General features: G+C 37.3%; 1 protein-coding gene across 2 annotated transcripts in view; it reads right to left on the bottom strand.

The window, feature by feature from the left end:
• The window catches only part of HHIP (hedgehog interacting protein), a 92,313-nt gene that overhangs the window by 24,917 nt on the left and 45,077 nt on the right, over positions 1 to 22,319 (bottom strand). For both annotated transcript variants that reach the window (XM_060654062.3, XM_060654060.3), the window contains exons 5-10: positions 9,081 to 9,232; positions 8,521 to 8,694; positions 7,764 to 7,907; positions 4,336 to 4,457; positions 1,944 to 2,067; positions 847 to 977 (exon numbers count right to left, since the gene is read on the bottom strand). In XM_060654062.3, coding sequence (XP_060510045.1) covers positions 847 to 977; positions 1,944 to 2,067; positions 4,336 to 4,457; positions 7,764 to 7,907; positions 8,521 to 8,694; positions 9,081 to 9,232 — 847 coding nt within the window. The remainder of the gene's footprint in view (positions 1 to 846; positions 978 to 1,943; positions 2,068 to 4,335; positions 4,458 to 7,763; positions 7,908 to 8,520; positions 8,695 to 9,080; positions 9,233 to 22,319) is intronic.

The following is a 22,319-nucleotide window of genomic DNA, read 5'->3' as shown; positions in this document are numbered from 1 at the left end:
TAAAACTATTTACTTATGAATTCCCCATTTGATGTAATAAAACCAAAGCTGGACCTCTAGAGAAAATATTCGGATTCAGATGGGAAACACAACTCTTCTTTCTTAACACCTAAAATTCATCTCTCAGCCTGGGGGAGCATAGTAGCCATGGTTTGTTTGGGTGCTGATATTTAAACAGTGTCATTATGAAAGCTATGTTTATCTCTATGATTTAAAATTAGTAGCATTTTTTCTCTTTGATCGCATTCCAATTTCAACTTCTATTTGCTTGTAAGTTACATACATTTTGACAACATATGAACAAACATATTATGTGTTATCCCATAGATCGTCATTCAGAAGATCATTTTTATTCTGTTGGAAAGCAGACCTAAAACTTCAGCTTATCTTACACAAATTGCATGTCCCAATGGATTAAAAAAAATCAGAAATAGAGGATAAGGTGAGACTCAGATTGCAACAATTTTTTAAAAATTTGTTCCAAGAGACATGGAAAGGCTTTCAGATAGAGAATAGAAACAAATGACACAGCTTTACCTAAAGTTTAAGTAGATATTTAAGGTTTTCTCTCTTTAGGACTCAAAAATTCTCTTTTGTTCTTGCCTTCCATTTTCCTGCTTTGTTACTTTTATATTTCTGGCATGGAGATAAGACTAAAAGATGCCCAGGGAAAGCTCATTGGGAAAGAACACGTGACTGGGCCATCTCTAACCTCCACAGTGGGTCATCTTTGCTGCAGGTTACCATTGTCAGCAAATGGAGGACAAGATTGTTATTCTTATTAAAACAAAGCCTCTTGGGCAAGGGAGTGAGAAAGCAACTTAATAGAAATGGTTTGTACAGTACCTAATTCATCTTCTCCAAATCCCAAGATGTGACCTGAAAAGTAACCTCTACAGGAACCACTGTTGCCGAGACAGAGTGGTTTTTCTTGCCATTGCTTGCTCACGGGACTTTGCTGGAGGGTTAAGAAATTCCTACAACAAAAACATACCGTAAACTTACAGTGAAAATAGGCGTTTGCTTAAAAAAATAAATAAATAAAAGGCTTAGAATAAAGCTCACAATAAATAATTGTTGTGCCATGAACCTGGCTTCTAAAAGGAAAAGTAATATAGCCCATAATGTGTGCAAATACTCTGAAATTCTCATGTAGGGAGAAAGTACTTAAAGATAATATTTTGTTTGGAGGGGGGCACTAAAAGTACCTGAGTATGAGAAAAGCCCTCCCCTTCATCCAGAGAATGATACTTCCTCTCCAGGACTAGACTCCATGCTGTGCTATTAATCAGAGAGAGGGACAGGGGGAAGATCATGGGGTCAGTACACTTTTCTAGTTCCTTTTAGTGACCAAGCATATCAGCTCTGCCATATGCCTGAATGCCAGTGACTCGGGAAACAAGGTTCTTAATTTGGGTTTCATCACAGAGTTCCTTCTAATTATCCACAATGTGACCTCTAAAAATTAGGCTAAAATGTAACTTTGTAGTATTCTTACCAATAAAGACAAACTGAGTTCTATTGTTAAAAGTCCTAAAAAGTATGGCAAAAACAAAAATTCTTAGCCTCCCAATTTCCAAATAATTTGGAAAATACTTGTACAACTTGTGTATAACAATAGTTTTCAAGTAACTCATTATCATGGTAAATTGATGTTAAGGATGAAGGGAAAAGCCTATATCATATGCAAAGTCCATATGAAGACCTCTCTGCTCTTAAAAATTATATTATGAATTTAATCAAATTTGTTTAAAAAGCATCTCTTAGGAAGTTCTTTAACAAAACCACCATAGATAATGAACTAAAAGAAAATAATAGTCTTTATGTGTGTACCTGACCTGACCCCCAAAGGGAGACAATCATTTGAATATTTTATGGCAGTTTGCCCACTAATTGATGGATATGTCATTTGATACATGAAATTATGGTACCAGGAAACCTACCCATTCCGGTCTCCAAACACATAGCTTCCATACAGTCTTTCAGACTGGCATCCTCGGTAAACAAATCCACCCACCAAAGGACCATTACTGAATGGCTTGAATTCTAAAAGTGATGGCTCACTTTCTGGAAAGAAATCAATGTAACATTAGATCAAATGAAACATATTTTTTATGAAATAAAAGTAATGTAGGCCAAGTAATACTATTATGGTCATTCATTTTACATTTGAAGTATGTTCCACAGTACACAGGCAGAACCCGTGTTGTAGATATTTAGTAGAAATAATTCCCGTTGCTTAAACCATATCAAATATTAAGACTCTCCATGTGCATCGTACTGAAACGGGAATGCTCTGTGAATGCTTTGCTGTTATAATTGTCACACATACCAAATTTTCAGTGACATTAGAATCTGGATATTGTGGAAATCATGGTTATTTACTTAAGAACCAAAGACTTTTAAAAAATTATAATTTTTTTGTGTTGATTTTTTTTGTAGAAATGCTTCTGCATATATGTAGTAAATTAATCCAGACTTCTGTCAAGTTATATAAAATGTTGGAGAGTTCATATTTTAACGGAAATAAAAGGTCCTTAAAACCGCATTTGTATATTTAAAAACATTATCACTCAAGTAATATCTTCGTTTAAACTATTTTAAGAGTTTTGTTTATAGAGTTGTATGGTTAACAAAGTCTATTGCAGCCATTCTTTTTAAAATTACATGTGTATAGTCACATATCTCAATCTTTCCATGCGTGCCATTATATACTTGAATACATGTACACTAATTGCAATGGAAAAGATCTAAAGCCAGTTGCAAATTAATCTGAAAATTGCTACTTATGTGCTTAATGTCAAATAAGTCACTATCAACAGGCAGTATTTTAGGCAAAAACTTTGGTGGAGAGACAGTAATTTTAAAGTAATTGTCCCTTCCCATGTAATTAGGGTGAATATATTATAAAAAGTAGGAAAGATTAAGTTTTAACTAGTGCACTGCAAGGAAGCATAACTTCCAGGTCATGAACTCTGGAGTCAGTCAGCTTGGGTTTAAATCCAGGCCCTGCCACTTACGTCGTATGATAATTAACCTTTTTGTGTCTCAGTTTCCCCATCTGTACAATGTGGCCAATAATAGTGCCTATCACGCGGAGTTGTTCCGTGAATGAAATGAATCAAATTTATAATGTTACTACAGGGGCTGGCAGGTAGTCAGTACTGACACGTGGTTATTTTGTTCTCGTTTCTGTTTTCTGCTTTACTGAAGTAAAGATAACAAATAAAATTATAAAATATTTAAAGTATACATTGTGGTGATTTGATATACGTATACATTGTGAGGGGATTCTGTGGATGTGTTTTGAAAACATAAATATAAGGCTATCAATATTGTAGCCAGTTTCAGCTGAGGCCCATTTAATGTGATTAGAGAATTTAGAGTTTAATCTACAAATATAGCCAAAATTCCATCAGACTAGTGACTCATGAGATTTTTTTCCCAAACCACATTATTCTTTGGTTTGGCTTTTATAAGATGTGTGTGCGCGCACACACGAATACCTGAAAAAAAAATAAAGTAAAATAACTGAATACCACATGAACTAACACAGCTGCTTCATTCCTGGTGCTAAATAAATATCTGTATTGAATGAGTAAATAGAAGAAGCAATCAATTTAATAATCTTAATCTACTGTGTTCCCTGAATCATAATAATTTTGATATATTGCTTCCCCCAAAAAGAGTAAATAATAAAACACTGAAAAATATTAAGATTTTTGGACTTCATTATAATCCAACTTTATTTTGTATATATATCTCTAAAACATTCTAGTAATCATGTTAGTAAAAGTAATGTCTAAACATTCCATTTTCATGACGTGGGTAAATAACATGTTTTTACATGTCAATTACTTTGTTTTCTCTACAATGGGTATCTTAAAGAAATTACATTACTATTTGAAACACAATTTTTCTAATTGTTGAGACTAGAATATTGGGGATTGAGGAATTTCTTACCTTTAACTTGTTTTTTTCCACTGTATATAAGATGTTATGACAAGTTCTGCCTTATATTAGAAGTTACTCATCTTGACTCTCAGAGGAGCAAAATATAAACAGCTAATTTTTGAAGGTCCATTAAATTTTTTGCACCTACAGAGCACAGTTTAATCCATTGGAAAGATAATTACCCAAATGGAATTCCTGGGGCTCATAAGAGTCACTGGACCTTTAAAAACGTGTGCAATTTACTCGCTTACCACTGTTGGGTCAGTGTGTTTATGCCTTCCCAAAAGCTCATTTTGTAGAAATCCTTTTCTCTTCAATGCATATGCTAAAGTAAAACAAAGCCCGAATTAAAGCCAAATCAACAAATTATGTTCTACTTACCATAGTCTTTCCCCTTTATTATCTGTAGGATTCTGGCTGATGATCTGTTCTTTCCATTGGAGTCTGAACAAAGTATTGTTAAATTGATGTTTATATCAGTGGGATGTCGATCCACAGCACATCTGCATAACAAAAAGGAGACATCCATGAATTCCTACCAGGGTATTTTCTAAACTGAGACTGGAGATTCCTGACAGAGGAACCCCTTGGTGGGCTGGCAAGGACCCTATGGGCTATTTCCTTTGGATCCTCAGCAGAAACATCCTGATTTGTTTGTTCACTCTGCTGAAGCTAAATGATCTCTGGAGAATATTTCCTAATATTCCTTGGTATCTCTCGCTAGTATGAACATACACACTGACTTGAAACATTTGTTGGTGCTGTTATTAAGGACTATCGCATATATAATATGCTGGGAAGTTAGGAGAACCTTCAGCAGCAGCAACTCACATCTGCAATACACAAAACAGACTTCGTTTTGGTCTTTGTTTTGTGTTTTTACATGGAATGGCTATATTCTAAAGCTCAAGCTGCAAAGCGTGCACTACAATGTAAGGTATAAAATAAAGCTGGTCCCCACAACCACTGAAGTCTTTTATGTTATATTGACTGTGTCTTCACGTCACCCCCAATCTGGGGTTAGAATATTTCTATGACTTAAGCCACCAACTGTCAACTCCATTAGCGCAGGGACCCCTTCCAACTTCTTTATCACTGTGTTTCTGTTACCTAATTCAAACCCAGGAATATCAAAGGGGCTCAATATTTGTTGAATGTTTAAGTCAATGAGGGACTGGGCATGTGGAGTTTGGGTTGCGAGAAGAATGAAGCTGTATAATATAATTACTTCTGAAGTTCTCACAAATGTGGAAAACAGTGTTGCTTTGTTTTCAGGTTTCTCAACTTTGACATTCTTGACATTTTGAGTCAGATCATTCTTTGAGCGGGAAACTGGAAGGAAGAGGTTCTGTACTGAGCATGTACAACGTTTAGCAGCATGTCAGTGGCATGAACCCCTCCTCCAGAGTTGTGAAAACCAAAAATGTTTCTAGGCATTGCCAAATATTCTCTGGGGGCAAAATAATCCCATTGGGAATCACTCCTTTAGGTCAACAAAATACATTAATGACTTAACAACCAAACCGAATCTTTGGGGCTACTAAATAAACTAGAAAACAAAACAACCCGGGAGTAGGTTCTGGGGCTTAAGACATATTAAGAGTCACACACAGCAATCATCTCAACAACAAGAACAGCCACAAAATAAAAACTGTTGCATCCAAATGATCCCATTCATAATAGGGAAACTCTAAGCCTGACCTGCCAAAGATGAGTTAGTTGTTCCGTGGCAACAGTCCCTTTATTGTCTTTAATTCAACGATTCACAGAGTACAATGCCTGGCAGGGAACATGACACAGACGTGATGTGACTTAAGGTGGAACTAAATCCATGGATAGGGAGAACATTTTCCCATCTTGCCTTTCTTTTTAAGATGGAGGAACTATGACAAAAGAAGGTTTGACCACTTTCTATCAAGAAAAGAACAAATCTGGAAGAAAAGGCCAGGTCTCCCAAAGGTGGATAGGTAGGCCGGATGCCATCAGGCCTACCTCTGTCTGAATACTATGTCCACTGGGAACCACTTGACCTTTCTAACCTTTAGTTTCTTTTCAGAAAAAAAAAAAAAAAAAAGAGGTGGGTACACATGGGTACTGGTCCTTATACATCTGTCCAAGTCCACAGAACATACAATCCCCAGTGAACCCTAATGTAAACTTTGGACTTTGGGTGATAATGATGTGTCCATGTAGGTTCATCCATTGTAACACATGGAATACTCTGGTTGGGATGTTGCTAATGGGGGGGCTGGGCATGTGTGGGGGCAGCGGACATGTGGGAAATCTCTGTACCTTCTGCCCAATGTTGCCGTCTTTAAAACTGAAGTCTTTAAAAAAAAAAGAAAGAAAAAGAGCGGTATCTAATGTCAGCAGGACCTCAGAGTACTGCTGAATGTCACAAATGAGATAATGTGCGTAAGATACTGAGTTCAGCACTCTGCACCAAGGTACTTAACACAAGTCAGCTTTACTTTTAGCCAAGAATTGTTTTACTTTCTTTTCTGCTTTATTAAGTCTTTCTCCGCTTGAAATACTCTTGAAGGGAGGTGCAGTTTCCCTTAAGCTCTCTGCTGCCGGAGGAGGTAAGACTCTACAGCATAGGCATCCTGCCATATGCAAGGTCTGTAAAGTGCCTCATCCTGTGTTTTTGCACTGAGGGTCCAGGACCCCTGGAAGGTTGCACGAAAGCTCCAGTGGGATTGTGGTGACTCAGGCTGCTCAACTTCAAAGTGCTGCTTTGCGGTGGTATCTGCGAGTTCTGAGCTATAGGAATGGAATGTGACAGTTTCCTCCACATCCTGAACCCACCGTAAGTACTCCCTGTCGCACAGATTTTAAGATCTGCTGAGATGCCAAAAAGGAAATGAACTGTAGACTTGGACTTTGATGGAGGGGAGATGAAGGGCATGAGGGATTATAAAAATAAAAAGTTCGAGAAATACTCACCTTGCACATAGTGAACACTCAATAAACATTAAATAGCAATAATAACTTAGCTAGTAAATGAATGAATGTGGCCAAATATCCCATAGTATGAATAAGAGACCACAGATTGGATGAAGCTTTCATCACAGAATTGCTATATTATACTCCATAGCATTTTTAAGTGTACCCCAAATTTCTCACTCTACATACATCTCAGTGTTCCTTTCTTTATAGTTCATTGTAGTAAACGGTCAGTATGAATTCCTTTACTACTTATAATTTTTTTTTCAGGTGGAAAAATGTGAACATTGAGCTCAACTCCTTACAAACTCATACTGCATCATCATATTTAAGTGAAGCTGTAATAAGAAACACAATTTATTTAAAACCTATCAGGTGTGTCGGGCACTCTACTTTGCTTTTTTTCTAGATTTTCATTTAATCATGACAGCATCCTCAAAAGCTGTTACCACCTCCATTCGGTGCGTATGGAAAATTTCATTTAGAGGGGTTTAAGGAGAAAAATTAAAAAGTTTATCATCTAAATCTGAAAAACGGAACTCTTAATCATTACACTAGTCCAATAGTGTTTAAAAACAACACTCTAGAACTTTAAGGCACTTTTCCTCCATGAATTTGTTCTCTTCCATATGTCTAATCTGCCGTCTCAATCTGCTTCACACATTAATAGAAGAAAGAGTGCTGAGATAATGAGCTGGTGTGATTTTACAGGTGCAACCTTGGACACCACCCGTGGCTGCTCAGTGCCTGCCCCCCCCCCCTCCCCGCCCCCCTCATTCTTTTTCCAGTTCCTGAATCCCGGCCGGGCTCGGGTTTATAGCAGGTGCGGGGTGGTGGGGGAGGGGGGCAGGTCGTGTTCTCACCTGCCTGGATCATGCAGGCCGTGCGCAAACACTTCCGGGGGCTGGTTGGTGCTGTTGAAGTGCGGATTACTTCTGGGGATGGAATAAGGCACGTTGCACATATCTGTGTCCACGTCCAGCCGCAGCACCGACCCTGTGAAATCACTGAGAAATTGGACAGAGAGGGTCAGTGTTTTCTGCTTTTGTTACATAGTTTACCTAACCTAAATGTGGGAAGGTCGCTCCACAGTCAAAGAATCATTCCCCCATTTGAGACAAAATTTTTAAAGTTATGAATTCCATATCGTGGGGAAAGGAAACCGGGGCAGTTTGGTTTCACAGAAACGGCAGCACCTTGACACAGCTGAGTAGTGGCCGAGGACTGCAGCATCAGTAGCGTGCTACATTTTGCAGCTGTTCCTTAGTTTTTGCCAATCCCTGGATTTTCTGCGCCCCCAGAAGCGCCACTGGACCTTGTGCATCCAGCCTGTGTATTGTGCAAACCACGCAGCACTGATGCATTCTAGAGCATCTGGGTATAGCGACTTCCAAAAATATCATCAGCATATTACTGAATTTTTCTTCATTTTACAAATGCAAACACCCATAAGAAAAGTTAAATGTTTAACCAAGGAGACATAATTCAAAGACGGTTCTTTTTTTTTTTTTTTTCCCAAAGACAGCTCTTAAACTCACTGCTCTGACCCTTTTTCCCCGGCTGACACTTAAGACATTTGAACATCAAGGGGAACGTTTTTGGTTTTGTTTTCTTTTTTACCTTAACCCATCCATTTCTTCCATATCATCCAGTGTGATCATCCCATCACCGAGAATGATGTACAAAAAGCCCTCAGGGCCAAAGAGCAGTTGCCCTCCTAGATGCTTTCTGTGGAGTTCTGCCACTTCAAGAAATACTCTGGCTGTTCTCAAATCAACTTGATGGGGATTTTTTCTACATTGGGGGGAGGAAACAATACCATGATTGTTAAAGGTGTTTAGGTGAATCCACTAGAAGGTAAAAATGGTACACAAATTAGGGGAGCAAACACTTGGCATGTAAATAAGGAAACATGCTTGAAATGGAACTAATAAAAACTACTGAAAAATTACGTTATTTTCTAAGTTTCAGAAGTAGCACCTAAGCTGAAAGATAAGAGAGGAAAAGTGCCAAAGCTATCATTTTTCTCAATTCTCCTTAAGGGCACATAGGGGGTTTTCAGCAAGGTGAAGATTGTGGTTTAATTATGGTCACCTTTGTTTCTAAAATAATTAGGAAGAGATAATGAGAAGATAAGATTGAAAAATATTTATGCCTCAGTGCATTGTAGTGAGTGATACCTGGATACTGTGTATTCCACAACTCGAAGAATGTGGTCATGAGGCCCGATAGCCCACCGTTCTTGGTTGGTGGTATAAGACACATACAGCTTTCCATTTTTCTTGTAATTGGGATGGAATGCGAGGCTTAGCAGACCTCTTTCATCTCCTCCCTGCAGTCAAATGAAAAACACAAAGAATTGTGAAGTTAATTATGTTCTTTATTGTGTTTCAACTGGAACCCCAAAAGAGTCTCTTTCTTTTCTTCTGGATAATCTTTGCCCAAACTCTTTTCTTCCTTGCCCACTGCACAAAAAAAGATCATGAAACATTTCACTCTGCGGAACTCTTTAAGGGTTAGAACAAGACAGTTGTCTTGTGTGGCTCTCTATGCACAAGACCCTTACACCACTTTTGTCCGGTGATTTGTGTATGCAATCTTGGGAAGCTAGGAGGACAAGTTTAACTGTTGTGATTCTTTGCTGGGTTACTAGGTTGCTTGTAGCTCATAGAAGACAAATAAAAAGGTTCATAATCAGCAGTCACTTCTAATCCAAGTCTCCCAAACCTAAAACACAGTGTGGGCTGCCAACTCCCACTGTCTTGGCAATATGTTTAGAAAACAGTTAAATTGCTTGTGTAATATGTAAACCTTTGTTTTACCCTGGAGGCATCTACATCACTTGTCACAACGATGGTGGTCTGTTCATCATAACTAGGTAATAAGCAGCCTTGGCCTATCTACAGAGGAAGGAGGTATTTTTACATGTATCCTTTCACAGCATCGAGCTTTTCTTTACAGAAGGATGGAGAAATGGGAGGGGAGCTAAACACCAGGGCTGGGACGGGGGTGGGAGAAATGCTAGAGGGGAAAGGGGACACTAGGAAATAAAAAAAAAAGATCCCAAACAACTTTCTTTGTTATTACATGAATGTCAAGGATTGTATACATTAGGCATGCCAAATGCTGTAACAATTAAAACATCATTATGTTCTTAAATAGAAAGGCATTTTATCTTTATTTGCCTGCTAATTCAGCTTAATGAAACTCAATATGGTCTTAGCATTTGCTTTATCCCACAAGTAGTCCCGGAATTTCTATAATGAAATTATAGTATCTGAAATTATCTAGATCAGAGACTTAAAAGTTCAAATTCTAGTAAGCCAGTGAGGGCTTTCTCTGTAGTCTGAGGCATTATCCAAACTGGTGAAGAATACGACACAGAAACTGAAATGAAGCAACTGCTAGGACATCACCTTACCCCCGCTACTTCATTACCCGTCTCGTCTCCTGAGGCAAACAGCTAGAAGTTACCCCTTGGAAATCTTACAGGAGGGAAATAAGTCTCGAACACTACGACTTCTTCACAAGTTTATGCTTGGTAATGGAAGCACTCTTTTGCTCTTCTCCCCCAGAAGACCATGTGTTACTACCGAAGCACAGAGCTGTGTGTGGTGGGATTCTACATGGACTGAAGAATTTAAAGTTGTGGGAAGGGGGGGGGGGGTAGTGGATGGCTCAGCGGGCTGAGTGTCCGACCTCAGCTCAGGTCACAATCTAGTGGTTTGTGGGTTCGAGCCCCGCGTCCAGCTCTGCACTGACAGCTCAGGGACTGGAGCCTGCCTTGGGTTCTGTCCTTCCCTCTCTCTCTGCCCCTCCCCCACTCACGCTCTGTCTCTCAAAAATAAATAAACATTAAATTTTTTTAAGTTGTAGGTATAAAAGCTCACTTTTAATAACCATTGTTTGATTTATCTCTTGGATTAGAGAAAAACTGCTTTCAGAGAGATGCCATCCAAAGTGGAAACACTTTTAAGAGTGTATAAATAAGAAAGTGGATGCAAATATTCCAGAACTACCAAAGCATAATTGAAATGTCAAAAAAGCCAACCTCTTCATTTGTAAGCTACAATATGCTTAATATTAATTTTAATCAAAACAATCTCATTGAAGGGGATGGATCTAATGACTGTGAGGAATGAAAATGAGCCTCTATTTTTCAGATGATCTTAGAGTGATTTTTTTTCTTAGAGTGATTTTAGTATTGATTTGATGTCGCTTTTTTAAATAACTTCATTAAGCAAATATCTCTTCTTATGAGATGTTGAAAGCTGGGATGCATGACTAAGAATTGATTGTAGAAAAGCACATTTAAATCTCTTTGATGGATGTATAAGAAAGCTGAGGGGCGGGATTTAGTTTGCGATTAATTCCTCTTCCGAATGTATTTCACTTTAAAGCTGAAGTGCAGGGTAAGTACTTTATACCCACTTCACAAATATTTGCGTTCCACTATAAGGAGCTTTTGCTGAAAGCAGTTCTTTTATAGTTTTTAATCAAATCATCTGAGATACAATTTGAGTTGGATAGCAACATGGCTTAGAACTGTACTCACTGCTTTTCAGGAATTAGGAGTGTAGAATTCATGCACTATAGAGAGATAGGGAAAGAGATTTAAACAAATCCACAAGTGACAGAAGGTAATTGTTCACTTTAGAGATTCACCTGTCACATAAATGAATGTGGGGGCATCACTGGCATTTGTTAAGGTGCCAAATATAGAAACGTAATGAGACATTTGAATTACAAGAAAATAAATGAAAAGAAAACAATTTTTTTAAAAGTCAGTAATTCTGAAGTTTTTAGGATGTAGGATTTACATTTGTTTAATTATTATATTACATATGATTTCGTATTTTATTTATTTTTTTATTTTTAATTTTTTTAATGTTTTTATTTATTTTTGAGACAGAGAGAGACAGAGCATGAGCAGGGGAGAGGCAGAGAGAGAGGGAGACACAGAATCTGAAACAGGCTCCAGGCTCCGAGCGGTCAGCAGAGCCTGACGCGGGGCTCGAACTCACGGACTGTAAGATCATGACCTGAGCCGAAGTTGGAAGCCCAACCGACCGAGCCACCCAGGCGCCCCTATGATTTCGTATTTTAAAGTCAGCTTCCAGGTAGTGATCTGGTTGGCTCTTAGAAACATGACTAATTACTCTTAAGTTATTTCAGAGAAATACTCACTCTCTTAACGATACTCATAAAAAAATTTAATGTATTATATAAATATGCTAGTGTATCTCAAAATTAGCTTTGTAAACTATGTAGCATAACATGGCTCCTAAATGTTCAGAGATTGGGAAGAGGGGGTGTATACCACCACCGTCAGGAGATTAAAGTATCGATAGGCCAACATTTACCTTGAATTGGCCTTTAGAATTAGATCATCTGTTTAAAGTATGTTACCGACACATCATGATTTTCCTCACAAATGCAAACCTATCTTTGAGGTCTGGGTGATTTTTCAAGATCTATATGGACAAATATGTTGATTGGGCATGAAAGGTTTAATTTTGAGGCAGGGTCTATTACAGGCCAAAAGGCCAGAAACACCACCGGACATGGGAGGCTTCAATGATAGTCTTCACCAGGAAACTGCCCAGCCTGAGATCCTGAGCGCTGGAGTCTGGAGGCAGGGCAGACCCGCAGACCAGCTGTCCAGGCTCAGGGGGAAGCCCTTGTGTGCATTTTACTGACTCTCTTCTTACTACTCCCCATCTTCTCCTCTCAATTATGTGTCGCTTTATGGAATTAAAAATCATAAAAAAAAATCATGCACTCCTTCCAGAAATGTCAAATTATCAAGTTGTTTCTAGTGAGCATCTGGGGAGAATGAACCTCTAGTGATTAGTTCAGCCAAGCTGGCCAAAAAGGGAGAAAAACAATGAATAGAATGGCAAATGGAAGAGTCGTGGTCTAGGGAGACATTCCTTTCAAAAACACATTGACTTCTAACCTTATACTTTTGAAAACATTAGCCGAGGTCCAAAATGCTTATCCTGACTCATGTGAAAAGCAGTGATTTATCGAAACGTTCACTTTATACTTTGTACTTCATTATTAATACCGAATGCTTTATGTGCGCATTTCACTATGTGCACACTTCCAGGAACATACACCACTGCTAGAATGCTAGAAATTGGCTCCGAGTAATTTATAAAGAACACTTTAGTGTTCCCTCTGTTTTCGTAATGCCCTTTTTTGTTTTGTTTTGTTAAAATTAACTGCCGGAAACTTTTCATCCAAGCATCCTAGGCTACCATTGGGAACTTCCTTCCCCTTTGTTCAGCCTTCTCAAACTGCACCGACTTTGGGACAGCCCCTCACCAAGCACAGGTAGGTGAATGATTTGAAAATAACGTCCCTGTATACTTGAAAACCTTGAGATTGACCCGTTTCAGAGTAAATCATAAAATTCTCCTAGAGACTTTAAATGAGTAGTTAACTGCCATTCTAGGTATCGTTCAGCTTTCAGAGCAATTTCACAGGGTCAACAGAAAAGAGACAAAAACTCCAAACAGAGAGTATTGACGACTTTAATGTAAATACAAGATCAGATCTAGTCCTATAGTTTTGGGACACTCTTCCCTGATGAACACATCAAAGTTCTAACCAGTTGACTAATATTCCTCTTCTTTGAAGAAAAGGGAAGTATCTACTGGAAAAAGAAAGGTAATGATAAAATGATTATAATAGAAATATTTTTTCTTTTCTTTTTTTTAAAAAAAGTTTATTTTGGGAGAGAAAATGTGTATGCACGCAAGTGGGGAAGGGGCAGAGAGGGAGAGAGGGACACAGAATCCCAAGCACTGTCAGTGTGGAGCCCAATGTGGGACTCAAACTCACAAACCACGAGATCATGACCTGAGCCAAAGTCAGATGCTTAACTGACTGAGCCACCCAGGCACCCCTTTTTTTCTTTTTTAAGAGAAATGGTGGGCATGGTCTCTCATTGATTTTTAAGAAAAACAGTCCCTTCATACTTTCAATGTGGTTAAAGTTAATTTTTTCTGATTTCTATCTTTAAAATTTGCCTTAACCTTTCTCAGGGTTGTATATTTTAGGAAACAAGACTGGGCAACACTGAACTAGAAGCACCATTTCTCACTTCTGCACAGTTTTTCTTAGTGACTCTTTGGCAAGTGACTAGCTTCAAGCTTGGTAGCCTACAGAATGGCCTTATGGTATTGAGAAAGCAATGAAGTGTAAATTAAACTAAATAATGCAGTGCTAAGTTCAAGATATGCCTTGTTATGTATAATCTTTGTAAAAAAAAAGTCTGTATTTAACATTCATTCAACAAATATTCATTGAATACCTAGTATGTGTTAGGCATTGTACTTGGCACTAGGGACAAGACTAGACAACCAATAAGAACCAATCTCTGTCCTTTGCAAGCTTACAGTATACATGAAAGCAGATAACAAAGTCAGATAACAAGGTAAGTTTTTAGCTGTTTCACTCCCACCATACTTCTTTGTGATGCTGATTTTGGGGTGCAAAGGAGACAGTTAAACACTGCTACACTATTATAAATGTGCATGGCCCAAAAAAACGAGTATTAAAGGGAATAAATACATATTCTGGGTAACTTTGGACACACAGGCTAATTAGTATATTAGCATCTGAGGTTTCTTCACTCTAAAACTTGGGAAGGAAAAGAAAAAAGCTTGGTTTTATGATATCTAAATTACCTGAAGAATATTAGGTAGAGTTTCTGCAAATAGACCATCTTCCAATTTATTTTATGCCCATGACACAGGTATGAATGAGGACCTCTGGTAGAATTCGTGTTCTCTTAATAATGAACAAGTTTCTGAGAATTAACATAGGGACAGACTGATGCTATTTTTAATTCCCTACAAAATATATACTTTTATTACAAGGCTGATCATCCCAGCTCCCTTTTTACTTGTTATTCACATGTCTACATTTTGTTGGTGCACACCAGGAAAGGAACAAGAGAACTTGGAAACCAACATGGGCCTCTCCTTTGCTTCTCTTAGACTAGAACCTTTTGCAGCTCAGAAATGAGAAATAGGTTAGTTTGAGAATTGTTCATTCAAACACAATACCAGAAGTATTCACTTTTCATTGCTGCTGTAAAAAAATTACCACTAACTTAGTGGCTTGAAACAACACAAATGTATGATCTTAAAATCTGTAAGTTAGAATCCAATATGGGTCTCACTGGGCTAAAATAAATGTGTCCGTAGGGCTGTGCTTCCTTCTGGAACCTCTAGGGGATACTCCATTTCCTTTTCCTTTCCAGCTTCTAGAAGTCATCTGGCATTCCTTTGTTTGTCTCCTCCTTTCTCCATCTTCAAAAACCAGTTAAAGGGATGTATCTTTCTCCTATGGCACCATGCAGACATCCTCTACTCCCTCTTACACTTTTAAGAATTTGTGATGACACTGAGCCCACCCAGGTAATCCAGGATAATTTCCCTATGTGCCATTTAGCGATTCAATTCCGTTGCAACCTTCATTCCCTTTTGTGTGTAAAGTAACATATTCTAGGGATTAGGACAAGGACACCTTTTGGGGAGGGCCATTATTCTGCCCAGTACATGGATATTTTAATCAGTTTTTGAAAAAGGATTGAAAGTACTTATGACCTGACTCATCTTGGCCGTGCCCTACTGGGAGCATCCTGAATGAGAAGACAAATGAAGTTCATGTACAAGTTCACAGAGATACTTAAGGAAAGGTTTATCACAGCAAGCACTCTCTCTTAGCTGTTAATAATGAAAGAACAACCAACACCCTTCAAAATGAAGTGAGAACACCTTTCACAGTTGAGGAGGAGGAAGAGAAGGGGAAGACCACCTGGTAACATGTGGGCATATATAAACTCAGTCAAGAGCAAAACTGCTATATTAATCACAGGATGCAAAGAAGGTAAAAATAAAATGTAGACAAACCATTTCTACTACCATTATTTTGTTTTGTTCATAAGTTTTGAAACATACTGTAAAGTGTTAATATCTTCATAACTCCTGGAAAAGATGACAAGCATTGCTTTTCAGTAGTTTCAAAAGTCTAACTTGGTCTTATAAGAGGAATCAATTCCCTGAGGACCCTGAGTTAGCTTATGGGAAGGGTAGGCAGGGGTGTCTTGTTATTCACAATAAACCCTGCCAACCTTACCTGAGTCTATGCTAATGAAGGGATTCTTGGCAGGCTCTTAGATAGCTTCAGGATGAGGACTGGTAGCCAGAGGAACCAAAAACATGATTAGCAGATTGGAACCTTCAGCCCAACCGTACCAACCCCCAACCCCCACCCCAACCTCCAACCTCCAGGGAAGGGAGAGAGATGAAATTGAGTTCAAACACCACCACACAGGATCTAATCATCACACCTAATGATTTGATCAGTCATCTATAATAAATTCTCCATAAAAACCTTAAACAACAGGGTTTAGATAGCCTCTGGGTTGGTCAACATATTGAGGTGCTGGGAGGGTGGCAGGAAGCTCCACATCTCCCTCCCCCATATGTTGCCATATGAATCTCTCCCGTCTGGCTTCTCCTGAGTTGTAGACTTTATAATAAACCAGCAATAGTAAGTAAAGCAAGTTTTTTAGTTCTGTAAGTTATTAAGCCTGAGGGGAGGCTAATGGGAACCTCTGAATTTATAGTCAGCTGGGCAGAAATGTGGGCAGCCTAGGCACCCTATTTGCAACTGGTACCTGAAGTGGAGGAAGTCTTGTGGGACAAAGCCCTTAATCAGTACTGTCTGGGCTAATTCCAGATAGCTAGCATCAGAATTGAAGTGAATTGTCGGACACCCAGTTGGTGTTGGGATGATTGGTTAGTATGAGGAAAAAACTCTCTCATTTGGTGTCAGAAAACACTCCAGAAAAAAATCTGGGAGGTTCTTTAGCCCATCCTCCTTGCTGGGGAGAAGGAGATCATGATCAACTCTATTGAAAATCTGAAGTTAGAGAGTAGTCAGGAAAAATTTGGTAGTCTTCCAGTCATGCAAATCTTACTTGGAAATTCACATTTTTATAAAATATCTTGTGTCATTTTATTATTCACTCTTTTGGCTTTCCTCACTTTCATTGTTCTCTGGGGATGAAACTAGCCAGAACATACTGAGGAACTATCACTTATAGTACTAGTTTGCTCCTTTTCTTTAAAATTTCCTCTATTTTTTCCCCAGATTTGGCTTTTCTTTTAGGTATGTCCTTAAGTTATTCCAATTATTCTCTTGGTTTCATGATAACTGTATGCTCTTCGAGGCACTGTCTTGTCTCTTTGAAGCCTCGTTTCTGCTTAATCGTATTTACTCACTGTTCTAGTTCTCCAAGAAATTATATACAATTCTCAAATGCTTGCAGAACCCAAGCGCATCTCCGCCACACTCCCTTGACAAAGAAAACAGTCTGTCCTGTTTCAAACGAAGTTGGAGAGCTGCTGGAGGTTACCCAGCAATTCAGAGTTTTTAGGAAGTGTTTTGTGAGGTGTATGATTTCTGTTATGTAGCAATTGGTCCGTGTTGCATCTATGCTTAGGATGGTACATTTTGTCTTCTGAAGCGAATGCAAAAACAGACTAAAAAAGTACAAATGGGAGCTATTCTGGATGGAAACCACTAGACCACTAACTTTCCTCAACAATTCTCTTCCCCACTCTTTTTAAACATAAACAAAATAAATCAGTCATGCTGGGTTTAAGTTATGACCTACACAGAGGAAAGATACTAGAAATGGTTCTTTTCTAGAAATCCAGCTTCCCAGTTGCTTCTTAGTCCAAATACTAATATTCTTTTGCTGTCTCACACCTACAGGGAAAGACATATAAAATGCTCAATTATATACTTAAAAACTATTATGGTCATAATATTTTATTATGGATGTACATGATTTTATATAAACTTTACATCTGTCAGATGGAATGATGTTTCATATTTCTATTTCTCCCTAAGCTTTTTACCTATTTTAATCATGATATTTGATACAGTATGGCATATTAGACAGTGGATGGACTTGGACCTTTTACTTTGTCTTGGCAGTCGTGAACTGCTGTAGAACTGGTAATATATGCTGCTCAAGAAATCCAACATGATGCCACGGAATGGCTTGAACACTAGGGACCATTTGTCTTAATATGTGTCAAAGGATAATAGTATCTGTGGTATTCCAAAGTTCAGTTTTCCAAAACAACTTCTCTAAAAGAAAAAGAAGTACTTCAATAAAATTAAATTGTGTGAAGCATCTATTTGAAATAACAGAAAAATAATAAAACTACAAAAAGTATAAATTCTTCTCAAAAACAAAATCCTAGCCCTAAATGCTTTTTAGAAAAAGGAAAATTTATAGAGATGTTGTAAACATTTAGAGAAAGCACAGCTCTTATGCTGTGTGTTTAGGCTGCATGAAAATAAATTAACAAGAGTTTGGCAAAAACTGTAATATTCATGGGAATTAAAAATGAATACAAACGATAATTTTAAAAAATTTTGGAGCTATACTAAACTTTGCTATCACAGCCTAGAGATTTAATACTTGTTAGACCTTAGATTTGAAAATGTACACATTTCTAGATCGAACTGTAAACAGATAAAATATTGGGCAGCTACCTTGTTAGACACAGCAAAATGCCAGATATGTAAATTAGGAACCAGAACAATTCTCCACTAGACTGTAAGCTTCTTGAAGGCAGGGATCTCATCTTGGTATTTCTGGTTTATTACAAAGGATCTCATCTACAGTGGGAGCCCTGTTATAGAAGGTAACATGTATTGAATTCTTATTATGTGCCTGAGACCATGCTAAGCAATTTGCAAGTATTATCTTGTAGAAACTTTATAACAACTCTAGAGTTTAATACTATTCTATCATTGTCTTTATTTTCTGGAGAAGGACACAGAGGCATAGAGGATTTGAGTAACTTGTCCAAAATGCACAACAAGAAGTGGCAAAGCAGAGATTGTCTGTGATTGGAGGACAAATAATGTGAACTATTATGTTACATTGCCCCACCAACTATTTCCTAAATGAAGAAATGAACAAACAATGGATAGATTGTATTTTCTGTTCATGGCTTGAGGCATTATTTAAACAGCTCTACTTAAATTTCCAAAGTTTTGTGAGGGAATAAAATGAAGGTTATATCTCAGTTATTTTAACACAAAAATTAATTTAGGTTTTAGGGCAATGGGCTGATAAACTGACTATCTGTAAAAAGAAATTCCTGATTTGTGTATATGTCCATGGTATAAGTACTCTCACCATGGCCAATTTCAAACTGGCAACTTGATGTCACTGACGGGTATGTGATGAGATGAACACAATTAGCTTTTGTAAGCCCATGACTGCCATTGTAGAATATTTCTATTCTCCTTCAAACCTCTTTTATTCTTTCTCTCCATTACTATTGTGCTCCTTTCTTTTTTCTCCTGCTTAAAAATTTTAATATACCTGTCCTTCTCAATGTTAAGTACCCAAATATTTTTGTAAGTTAAGTGGGGGGTTAAAATAAATAAATCATTATTTAAACATGAGGGAGGTGGTATTTCTCACCTGTTTTTAAATGAAACATACACAAAAGCTAACATACCACCAAGAAACAGAGCAGAACACTCAAGAATCCTTTCAAAGGGGTTACTTGGTTATTTAACAGAGCAAGTGAAAACTTCTTAGTAAATTATCTTTCTGCCTTCTCGTAAGGTTGCTCAGATAATCAAAGAATGTGAAATCACTTTGTACATTCCAACATGCTAGTTGAATAAAAGATAGCGATTACAGTCAATAGAGAGGTCGGAGCCATCCTGAAATTCAACTGACCTGTAAAATAGTAAGATTTTGGAAGGGAATGTAATTTTGAAATACAGCATGTGTAGTCTTACATTTTCACCAGGTGAGGAGTGCATTTAAAATATGCACAGGAAGTATTGTCTTGCTCCATATCATTCAGAGAACTTTCAGACTTCAGAAAATTGCAGGCATGGAGAGGCACATTTATACTTCTATTTAGCACCAGGCTCGCCACATAGTTTTGATAAAGATCATTCCACATCTCTTCAGAAGATTTAGATGGTATCTGTTCCCAATGGCTTATTTATAAATGATTTGCAAGACTGGAGGTAATCTGAATGTATCTTAGAGTTGAAATATACATACTTGGCCACCACAGGAACATTATTATTATTATTATTTTAGTTAAAAAAATACATATAGTGTTCAGGTACTCTAAAGTTAACCATGATGTAATATATTTTCTTTTCTTTTTTTTTTTTTTTTCTATTTGAGAGAGAGAGAATGCATGCCTGTGCATGTGTGCCAGTCAGGGAGGGACAGAGGGAAAGGGAGAGAGAATCTCAAGCAGGCTCTCCTGGAGCCCAGGAGCCCAATGTGGGGTTCAATCACATGACCCTGAGATCACGACCTGAGTCAAAATCAAGAGTCAGACACTCAACTGACTGAGCTACCCAGGCGCCCCTAAAGTAATTTCTTTAGTAAACAAATCAACCCCAACATTTGAGTGTTCTCTCAGGATACCGATACAGATCACAATGATCCTTCCTCTCTACCAAAAATAAACTCTATCGACAAATGCCCTTCTAAGATTTATGATAAAAAAAAATATGCATTCTTGATATTGACAAACAACTGTGAAAATGACCTCAGAGCAATATTGAGTAATATAATACTTTTATATGAATAAAAGATACTGAATTTAGATTCAAATTTGGATATTAATTATAAACTAAGGAAGAATTTAAGATTATTCAAAAATGTATGAGACAATGTACATCCATTCAATAATATACATATCCCCCCAAATTAGGTGATGTTACAGAATAAAGGAAATATTTATATTTGAGGAATTTCATTTTTTCCACCTTTTACTCTCTCAAGAATTTCCTTCATAAGATCACTCTTTTTTTTTTTCTTTTTTAATTTCTTTAAATGTTTACTTTTGAGAGAGAGAGACAGAGTGTGAGCAGGGGATGGGCAGAGAGAGAGGGAGACACAGAATCTGAAGCAGCCTCCAGGCTCCGAGCTGTCAGCACGAGCCCGATGCGGGGCTCAAAGTCACGAACTATGAGATCATGACTTGAGCTGAAGTTGGATGCTTCACTGACTGAGCCACCCAGGTGCCCCCACAGGATCATTCTTAAAGTATATTATTTTTTAAAAATTATTAAGTTGATAAATGTTGGGCAAGCCTTGTTAGTAATTTCTACAAACCCCTCAAATTTATTTTACTTAAACGAGTAGGAAAAAGAAGATGTCCTTCTATTATCATCATGCAGTTTGGAAATATCTTTCTTAGAATGACTTGGTCTATCTTAAGTATGGAGAACAAACAAAGGATTACTGGAGGGATTGTGGGAGGGGGGATGAGCTAAATGGGTAAGGGGATTACTCCTGAAATCATTGTTGCACTATATGCTAAATACCTTGGATGTAAATTTAAAAAAAAAGAATGACTTTGTCTATAATAAAGAAACATATTTTTTTCATAGTTTATTAATAAGGGTCTTATGAAGGTTAATAATTCTAATATTTGTAAGAATAAAAGTAAATTTTTATGGAATTATTAGGAATACTAAATTTTTAATTAGAAAACTAATGAAATAAAATAGACTAGTAGGATTTCACTTACCATCCTTAAAACTAAAATATTTGAGGCATAATGTCTGGACATTCTGTTTTAAACATTAAATCTAGAACTATAAGGTATGTTTCCTTGAGAGTTTCATCTGATCTATACCTTTTTGGTTTGAAAAGTCTTTTTTCTCCTGTCAGAAAAAAGAGATTCAGTGTCCTTTCAATGAAGAAAATGACAATACTGAAAATAAATGCTTAACTACAGCAAAGAGTACAAAATTGTTTTTAATGAATTTGACCTCTTGCTTTTATCAAATTTGTTGTTTATGATGTGTGGCTAATATGGTGGTCATGCAGCTAAAAGCATTATCTTCACATCATTATATAGAAATATAACACTAGTATACTTGAGTTTCGTAGCCATGTTTCACTGCTCTTTGCCATTATATATTTCCTATCGTTACTCTAAGAACTCAAATTGACTTATATGAGAACAAACGTTAAACAATTAAGTAAGATTATTGCTTTGAAAAGAAACCTTTAAAAAAGAAAACCCAAACCATTTAGACCACCAAGGAGCACTAATAAATTTAAGAAAATATGAGGTTTCCTCTATGTTACTTCTCTTGAAAAGTTATGCAATATATTACGGCAACTTCAAGGTCATATAAAAATTATGGTACTTTAAAAATTATTTCTATTAGGGTTTGTATTACAGGATTTGTATGTCAATTAAACTTGCAATTAATAAAATAGCAAAATCAAATTCCTTGCATCTTTAAAATTTTTTTTAATGTTTTATTATTTATTTTTGAGAGAGAGATAGAGACAGAATGTGAGCAGGGAGGGG

Source organism: Panthera onca, chromosome B1 (genome assembly GCF_046562875.1).
Source record: "Panthera onca isolate mPanOnc1 chromosome B1, mPanOnc1 haplotype 2, whole genome shotgun sequence".
Classification (NCBI taxonomy): domain Eukaryota; kingdom Metazoa; phylum Chordata; class Mammalia; order Carnivora; family Felidae; genus Panthera; species Panthera onca.
Note: the sequence above shows the minus strand (reverse complement) of the source record. Positions and strands in the feature narration are given on the sequence as shown.